This window comes from Hippocampus comes, unplaced genomic scaffold (assembly GCF_001891065.2).
Source record: "Hippocampus comes isolate QL1 unplaced genomic scaffold, H_comes_QL1_v1.1 scaffold7, whole genome shotgun sequence".
Taxonomy (NCBI): Eukaryota; Metazoa; Chordata; class Actinopteri; order Syngnathiformes; family Syngnathidae; genus Hippocampus; species Hippocampus comes.
The window spans coordinates 257,495-266,685 of NW_017842060.1; the positions used below are offsets into that span (position 1 = coordinate 257,495).

Below are 9,191 nucleotides of genomic sequence, written 5' to 3' on the forward strand. Positions count from 1 at the left end.
TAAGTCCCATGCAACAAAATTGTAGGATGTTTTTGTCCAGAAATCCACCATCAAAGAAGCCATTGTCTCTGAGGTCTGTGAAGAGGGATAACCAGAACTCCATGCACTGGCTGCGAAGAAACCGCCACCAATATTCAATTCTTTGATTGGCGGTGCTGGCTCCATCCAAGTAACTGTCAAGAGTGTTGCCTGGCGGTATTGGCACCAGGAAACGCTGGAAGCCTTTAACGTGACCATTTTCAGTCCCAAGATCAGCTCGAACGATTCGAGGACAACCCCCCAAACTGTGCACAACTTCGATGTAGTAACCTCCAATCAACTTCGGGTCACTACTTGTTGTGTAGGCATTGAGCCACATTATTTTCCTTGAAAAACCATCAATTGCCCCATTGATACAAATTCCAAATGGTTTCAGTTTGTCATAGGAGTCCATGTGCCATATAAAATTTGGCCCTTTGGAGAAGTAGTTTCGTCGTCTCAGACGTCTTGCTTGCCTTAACGACACTCCTCTCGGATCCAACTCTTTCAGGACCAGACGAACGTCCTCTTTCCTGACAAGTAGTCCATATTCTCTGCACTTACTGTACATCCACCTGTAACCGTGTAGTTGTCCGGAATGCTGCAATTGGTTGCGAATGAAGTCAACCAGGACTCCCAAGTCATTGAACGTTTTCCGACGAAATAGTCCTCTTTGGTTCAGCACTCGCTTCAAATGTCTTTCGCTTATTTGGAAACCGTATTTAACATCAAGAACAGATTTAATGTCTTAGCTATGGCAACTGCTAATGTGTTATACAGTAAATGCGTTACCTGGTTACGGGCTGTAAGATAATTTGCCGTCAACATGATAAGCGCCAATGTGCTAGCATTAACCTCAAGGTGGCTGCATTGTCACTATGCTAGTGTCACAAAAAAATGCTAAATCCTGATGTGAAAAACATGTCGGAAAAAAGTAAGTACTTCATCATGTTGATGGGATGACATGCTAACAGACTAACTGGTCATTTGTTGTAAATAGTGATGTGTTGTAAATGCGCTAGCTGCTAATTTACTGTGAAGATTCTAATTGCCACTGTGTCCAAGTGCTAACATTTGGTCTCATTGTACCATTTTAGCATCGGATAACGTCTCGGTGGCCTCGAGGGGGTGCTCCAGACTGGGTCGCCCGATGTAGACGTCCTGGGTGTGGCTGTACTGAGACAACAGCCTCAAGAGGGCACCCATGTTCAGGTAGTTGTCGTCGTCCACGTGACAAAACCACCTACAACCACACAGGCTGCCAATTAGCATTAACATCATCAGCGTAATTATGACAAGTTAATCGTTTTTGAGAGATGGTCAGTGCTTAGAATATTTTGGACACATCAGTATACACCACGTTTTATACAATACAAAATACAACAGGTTCACTTCTCCCGTCCCATGGAAATCCATGTTGATGATTCATTCATTAAGTAAACGTATTTTGTGGAACAAAATACATGATCACAATCAGCCATTTTAAAAATTTGCATTCGGCTACAAGTCTTTGAGGTTAAAAGTGGCGCAATCCATATGGAACAAATCCGACTGCCCGCATTTCTGCAACGCAGCAATGGCATTGCTGATGTTTGTACGACAGCTGGCACTTTTCATGCAGTTTAGCGGTCGTCATCATTTCGACGCATTAGGATTCAGCGTACTTCTGGCACTTTAGCAATTCGCGTCGTCACGTTAACGCTCATATATTTATAACGCTTGTAGCGTATCGAACATATTCGCATTTAGCCTAGTACTTGCGACGTTGTCAGTACGCAGCATATTTGCAACACTCGTGACGCATTAGCAGTTGTCTCAGAGCTACGGTGTCTCAGAGAGAACACACTTGGCAAGCCTACCACCAATTTCAAACACTGAGCGCGACCATATTTCCGACACACCATCCGTTAGCATCGTTTCTAGGGCACCGGCTTGACAGTCTTCGCCTCCGCGACACGGCGCGTAACTTACTTCCTGTCGGCGTCGAGGAAGGCGTCGTACTCGGCGGCCATTTTGCAGGAAAGCGCTTGACGGCTGTGAGCTGCCGAGCAGTTGGTGTTGATCAGGTGAGCACCTCGTGAGCACAACAACATAACGGTATCTTAATACTTGTTCATTTGTGGAACTGCGCTTCACTTCAATTCAAAGTATACATTGGAGTCGCTTATCACGCTGTTGTCAAGCTGGCTGGCCAAGAGTCGTCAGGCCAACGTGAGTTGTTCCTTTGCTAACATGGTATTACTATCATTGTCAACATTTTATTTATCTCCTATATTATCGTCAAGCGTTCATGGCTCTAATGCTACCACATCCAAAGGTAGCTTCCAACATCATCTCCAACTTTAGCTCCGATTGTTAATTTCTGAAAGTAGCTAACCGCTTTCGAGCAAAAAATGTAGGATTCCAAAATTGGCGTCAAAGTTTGGTTCTGCAGTGCGCTTGCATTGTTTCCGCTAGCATTAGAGCTAAGGAAGACCAGCGTTAGCTCTTGCCATTAGCTCTGGCGGTGACCTAAGCATTAGATTCCAGCATGTGTGGCCTCCAACGTGAGCTTCCAATTTGAGGGCACTTCCAAAATTCACTCTGACGCCTGTGCCCTACTCTGAGAGCGGGTGGGTTCGGAGAGGCGGAGTGTACTCCCCTCCCATTCATTTCTGAACGCAGCCAGCATCGGCGCACCGTGTCCCCCGACGCGCCAGCACTCTGTTTTTGGTGCACTCTGAATAGTCCAACAGCAAATCTGAGCAACGCTTGTGAGTTTGCGCACGGTTGGGGAGAACCAATGCGTGCTCGGTGTGTATTTCCACATGTGCCCATTGATTCACAAGTTAGCTTCCATTGGTACTTCTAGCATTAGCTTTGCATGTTAACCGCTGCCAACGTTAGCTTCTGACGCTAGCTCAAATATTAAGTACCAATGTTAGCCTCCAAAAATTAGGTTCTTTGGTAGCGTCCAACATTTCTTCTTGTGTTAGCTCCCAATGTTTGATATTGAAGTTAGTTTCCAACGTTTGCTCTGATGCTAGCTGTGCTTCCTCTAACGTTAACGTTCCATGATACCAATGTTAGCTTCTAGTGTTGGCTTCTGAAGTTGGTTTCCAACGATACCTGTCATGTTAACTATTCTAGACCAAGGTTTTTTTAATTTATGATTTTTTTTTTAAGATGTCACGTCTGGGGATCCATAATTGACTGCACTGCCTTCACACTGTATGCGTTTGGAAAAAGCTGCTTTGAGGGGGATCGAATCCCGGCCGGGGCCTTTGTGTGTCACAGGCCACACAACCGCGAACTCCCATATGACGTTCACTTCCTGTCTGCTGCTCGCCGTGGAAACGCAAAGTCAGCAGACGTCTGATTTCCTGATGCGATCGGCGTGCCCGTGTGTGAAACTCACCGATCCGCTTCCTGAGCGCTGAGTCCTCGCCATCGGTGAACACGTATGTCTGCGCGCACACACAAAAATCAAGTCACTCCCCGTTTGACTTCATGTCTCGCCACAGCATGGTGTCTGCTCTCGTGTGTGTGTGTGTGTGTGTGTGTGTGTGTGTGTGTGTCTGTCAGCTTGTATGATTTTGATTCGCATGAATGTTTTCATGCACTCGTGTTTGCTAATTTTTGTATTTGTGTTAATGCAAATGTGTGTGTCTGTGTGTGTGGTTTATAATTGTGTGTTTATATATATATATGTGCTTGCTGATGTTTGTTTATGTGAAGGCATGTTTTGTTTTTTGCGTGGGGTTTTTTTGTTCAGTGTTGGAGGAGCGTGTTCTTGCATGTTTTTGTGCAAGTCTGTTTGTGTCGTGTGTTCGTGTTTTCTGTGTGTCTTTTTATGCTTGTGTGCGTTTGTTGTGTGACTTTAAATTAGTGGTTTTTGTGTTTTCTGGACGCAGGCAACTGTTTTGCACGGTTGCGGTTGCGTGTGTATGTCTTTGTGGGGTTTTTTTTTCGTTTTTGTTTATGTGACAGCTTATGGGTTTGAGGGGGGCGGGGGTTCAGTGTGGCTGCAGGAAGCCAAGCAGACCTTTCTGATTTTCCACAGGAAGTCGACCAAACCTCCACTCTTGGCCTCAGAGCTTGTTTTGTGTGTGTGTGTGTGTGTGTGTGTGTGTGTTTAAATATACATTCCTCAAGTAATGTGATGTTCTTGTGGAGCAGCAGTCTTATGACAAGTGTTTAAAAAAATAAATAAATAAAACTACCACAGCCAAGGCTGAAAGCATCACAAGACGCCAATTAATCCCAAAATGGCCAGAGTGCGCCCTGAAGGAACACCTGCACTGCGTATTTCCAGCGCTTCAATTTGTCACGCAATTGTTGCGTGACAAATAAAATGAGCCTGCTGACTTTTAGAAATGAGATCAAGACACTTCACGGGAGTCTTTTAAAATCTCCTTGAAGGAAAATATGACATAAGCTAAAACTTTTATCCATTTATTTGATTTTTTTTTTTTTTTATAAAGTGGATGTACATAAAGTCGACGTTGTATGCAAAAGTGCGTGTGCGCGGGTGTGTGTGTTGCCAGTGCTGTCAAGTATGAAAGTAAACAAACAAGTTGGCAAAATCTTATTTCTGAAAGTGAGTCTGTGAGCAGTCTTCCTGAAATTTTGCAAATTGTGAAAACACAGTTTGGCTAATTTGCATACCCAACGCAGACTTTCTCCACCAATGACATGATCAACTAAGACCACTGAAGTTTCAGCGCAACAGAGACACTTTGACCAGAAGGTGGATCCTGTCGATGGCAAAAAGGTAAGCTGAGCTGCAGCGTTGGCGCGGATTAGCATCCGCAGCATTCACTTCTGCCAATTCTCCAGTGATGTTTTGAGATTAAAATTGAATTTGTTATATGGCCACCCACGTAACTCAAATCATCTTTCCCCATCCGAATGAACGGATATGCCACCAAGCTATTGCGGCTTCCAGCATTAAAAAATTTGTCATGTATTTTTAAGAGTACAGCACTTGACAATACTTAACGTCATAACCATCAAGTAATGACATTTATAAAGGATGTAACTGTTTTTGCCCGTTTGTTTTAGTCTATTAACATTTGCTCGACCTTCTGTAGTGTGCGCCATGGCCACCCGGGGGAAGTTTAAACACACCCGAAGAAAAATTCCACGACTCGGTCAGCTCGAGTCATGGGAGCCATTTTTTGCAGAGGATAACGTATATATGCCTGCAGGTCTTGCTATATTGTCAGTCCACGTGTTGGTCTGCCCTTGTCGTTCAAATATCTGTTAGCAGCAGTAGTAGTATTTAGTAGTGTGTGTGCGTGTGTGCGTGTATGTGAATATACATACATTACGTCATTGCTTCCTTTTATCGTATTATTTCCAAAGATTCGTCGGATTGACTTGTTTCCGCATAACATCGCTTCATGATCAAACCAGAGCTGGCCAAGACCTTTCTCGGCTCATTGCCATTAAAAAAACAAAACAAAAAAAAACATCGTTGACGACAATTTCCGTCGCTGGCACTCCTTGTTAGGATTCTCGTCGATGACATTTCACGTCGACGGCGAGAGTTAAGGGCAATCGCTTTAAGTTGTATGGGTTATTTTTTACATTTTTTTTGTTTGTGCGTGCGTGTGTGATTAGCCATGTTTGGCCCTTCCCATGAGCAATCAGCTGAAGTTCCCAGGGCGTGTGCGCGTGTTGCCACATTATTTCCACAACTCAGCATTCTTCAAGCATGTCGGCGTGCCTGGGAAACAGGTAATGCTCGAGCGTGAGAACTCCTCACACACTCTCGCGTGTGCAGTCAGCTGATTGTACGCAAATAAGCACATGCATGCTAATTACCCCCCCCCAAAAAAAAGATATTTAGTGAGATGAGAATCAATTAAATGCAATCAGGTCAACTTTTTGGGCCTGGCCAACCCAACTCACTGCTTTGCAGCTGTTTTTCGACAGCACATCAAGGGTGAGGAGGATCTGGGCACTTTTTGTCAAATTGCAGCAACCTCGCCGTTGACGTCATGATACAGAAGAGTTTGGTTTTTCTTTTGCTGAGCTCTTCATGAATGCGAAGCAGTTCCTTTTCAGTCGCTCGGCGTTTGGCAGCTTTTCACAGCCACTCGTCACCTCCTGTGCACTCGGTGACGCATCACAAAAAGGGCCCGAGACCACCCTGTGGGTTTGCGACGCCACTCGCTTCAAAGCCACTTTGCTTCGCCTCCGGCTGACTTCACGACGCGGGAAATCCCGCCGTGCGATCCGGGCGGCCTCATCAATATCGTTCGACTTAGCGGAGTTGATTTTTGCCCCAGCCGGCCGGCCGGCCGACTCTGGAATGTCACTCAAGAAGAAGCGTTGCAAGATCAGCTGCAGGCGTGGTGCCCGATGGAACCTTTTCATCCCGTCGAAGAAGGAAAGCGCGACAAGTTCCTAGAAATGTGACTTGATCCTTCACTCGAAACCAAGAATTGGACCCATTGAGCCTTTGAACGCTTGGCTTCAAGGTCCGGGGCACAGTCACGCGGTCGGGCGCAGCGATTGCCAACCTTTATTGAGCCAAGGCGCATTTTTATGTATTTGTTTAATTCGAAAGATCGCACGGCACACCGCCGCACAAAAATCGTCACCAAAAGAGTACAGTGATCCCTTGCTATTTTGCGGTTTGTTTATCGCCGTTTCTGTGCATCGCGGATTTTTTCAAACATATTCATCATTTCTGTGCATCGCGGATTTTTTCAAACATATTCATAAAAAGAAAAAAAATGGATTTTTTTTTAAGTCCGCAAACAGTCCACGAGAAGCAGCGAAAGTCAGCAAAACTACAGCGAGTCACATCGAGCAACATATACAGTCCTACATGTATATGTTTGCTGTATTTTGTTATTCATACACTAACCTAACTTATTCATGTTTAAATCTATTAGGATACAGCATTAAGTCATGTTCATTACTACTAAATTTATTTCTACACGCATGGATACCATTAAATTTGGCCTCATAAATATTTTGTATACTCATACACATGTTCATGTACCTATATGGGGGAGGGGTCGCTACTTCGCAGATTTTCATTTATTGCGGGTGGTTTCAGTCCCCATTAACCGCGATAAACGAGGGATCACTGTATGTCAATGTCATGCTTTTTGCTGTCGAATAGGAGATCTATTTGCGCCTGCTCCCACTCCAAGTTTCTGGACAAAGATGCATTGCTTGCCATGACCACATCGTTTCCTCACCAATGATGTGAAATTTGATCAGTTATCGCGGCACGCCGTCGTCTCCTCGACCGGGGGGAGACGTCTGTCTCTCCGCAGTTGTGGACAGATGCGTGTCTGCGAGGCCCGCTCGAGACTTGACCAGGTCCCTACAAGGTCTCCCAAGACGTTTCTAAAGTGTCGCAATTGACTGCAACACCCCGCGGAAGATGTTGGAGGGACGTCTCGGCGATCGGCGGTCGAAGTTGCCCCCGGGGGTCGAGAAAGCTGAGTGGAGGCATGACAAGTGGTGGAGTAGCCAATCGGAACTCCCCGTTTATGGATATGGTGAGCTTCAAAACTAAAATGAACCGTTTGAGTGTTTGGGGTGGGTGTGGGGTCCGGGGCGGGGGGCGCACGCACGCATCAGGTTTTGAATTCATTAAGAGCATTTGAGACCTAGCTAGGCACCCCTCCGAGTTGCAAACGGCTCGCTTTTTGTGAAATCGACTCATTGAAGAACGGTCGGGTGAGAATGAGTTCGGAGGAAACTCACGTGTTGCAAATCGTTGGCGATCCACGTGTCCAAAAGGAGCTCCAGTCTGCCGCGGTGGTATTTGCTGGTGGTCTTCACGGACACGAACACGTCGTCGGCGGTCAGGAGCTCCGCGGGCTTAGGCGGGGCGCCGCTCGGCGCCGGCCGCCCGACGGCTCTCCTTTCTCGGCTCAGCTGCCTGAAGTAGTCCGTGAAAACGGCGCGGCTCGCCGGAGCTCCCTCCTCCGCCGCCCGCTGCGCGCCCGCGACGGCGAGCGCGCGGGCCGCGAGCAGGCAGAGGACGGCGACGCGGAGGAGCTGAGGCCGCCGCCCCGCGGACCTCCACATGGTGCGTGCGTCGAGGTGGGCGCCGCTTGTTTCATCAGGGTCGGAACCGAACCGCGGGACGCGACGGCTGCAGTCGTTTGCCTCGCCGGCTGCATCGACGAAGTCTCAGCTGGCTGCGTGCGAGGAAGCTCCGCCGATGGGCGGAGCCTGAATTGCTCAACCGACCAATGGGAGAAATGAGCGCCTTTTTGGGCGAGGCCAAAAAAAAAACAAAAAACAGTACAGACCAAAAGATAAACCGTGTGCGTGTGTGTGTGTCTATATATCCATCTATATTACCTACGTGAGTATGTCTTTACATGTATATGTATTTATATTATGTATATTGATTTACCTGATGGGAATTTTGGGGAGAAAAGCCCACATATTGACCTTCACCAGGAAGCATTTCACATGCGGGACTTCAAAGACGCTTGGCCAAGAAAGAGTTCATGTTTGCAAAACTTGACAGTCCCCTCCCAAATTTGCCGTTTGTGTGTTGTTGGGGGTCCCCCACTTTTTGCTCCCGTCGGCGTGTGGCAGGATTCCCGGTGCAAGGTCACTGTTTTCCGAGCCTCGCTTTGGGATTTTCTCTCACCCCCCTCCCGTCCAGGCTCCACCGTCCCTCCTTCTGTTTGCTCGCAGAAACAGTCCAAAGTCCTGAATTCAACTTCTCAGAAGTAAGACAAACAAACAAAGGAGGCTTTCTTACAGCTTCGAGCTTCTTCTCGGAAGTAAGACAAACAAACAAAGGAGGCTTTCTTACACGTTTGGACACATTGTGTGCGCGCGTGTGTGTGTGTGTGTGTGTGGTTTGTGGTCGGTGTGGCGTCAGTGGTGCTGTCAGGGGGTTCAAGTACCACAATGTGTGTCTTATTTAAAAAAAAAAAAATCACTTCAAACAGCACGAGGACACAATGGATCTGTTATGTGTTTGTCCTTGCCAACGAGCACACAAAAGTCACACGGACGCTTGACAAAATGTTGGCAAGACCGTGATGCGAAAAACTCGAGTCTTTGTATAATTCCAGCAGCATTCCAAAGACTTCTGCTGAATGAGTTGCTTGAGGTGGTCCAGTTTCCACGGAGTCCATCTTTTCCATCGGAAAATTCGCTGACAACTTTCGCTTCGCTGCAGGTTTTGCAGAGCGGAC

General features: G+C 46.8%; 1 protein-coding gene across 1 annotated transcript in view; it reads right to left on the reverse strand.

Moving 5' to 3' along the window:
* LOC109511291 (beta-1,3-N-acetylglucosaminyltransferase lunatic fringe-like) overlaps positions 1–8,207 on the reverse strand; it is a 13,836-nt gene extending 5,629 nt beyond the window's left edge. The window contains exons 1-4 of the mRNA XM_019862275.1: positions 7,732–8,207; positions 3,416–3,464; positions 1,990–2,092; positions 1,108–1,261 (exon numbers count right to left, since the gene is read on the reverse strand). Of these exons, the coding sequence (XP_019717834.1) occupies positions 1,108–1,261; positions 1,990–2,092; positions 3,416–3,464; positions 7,732–8,058 (633 nt within the window). The 5' untranslated portion in view covers positions 8,059–8,207. The remainder of the gene's footprint in view (positions 1–1,107; positions 1,262–1,989; positions 2,093–3,415; positions 3,465–7,731) is intronic.
* Between the last annotated feature and the right edge of the window lie 984 nt (positions 8,208–9,191).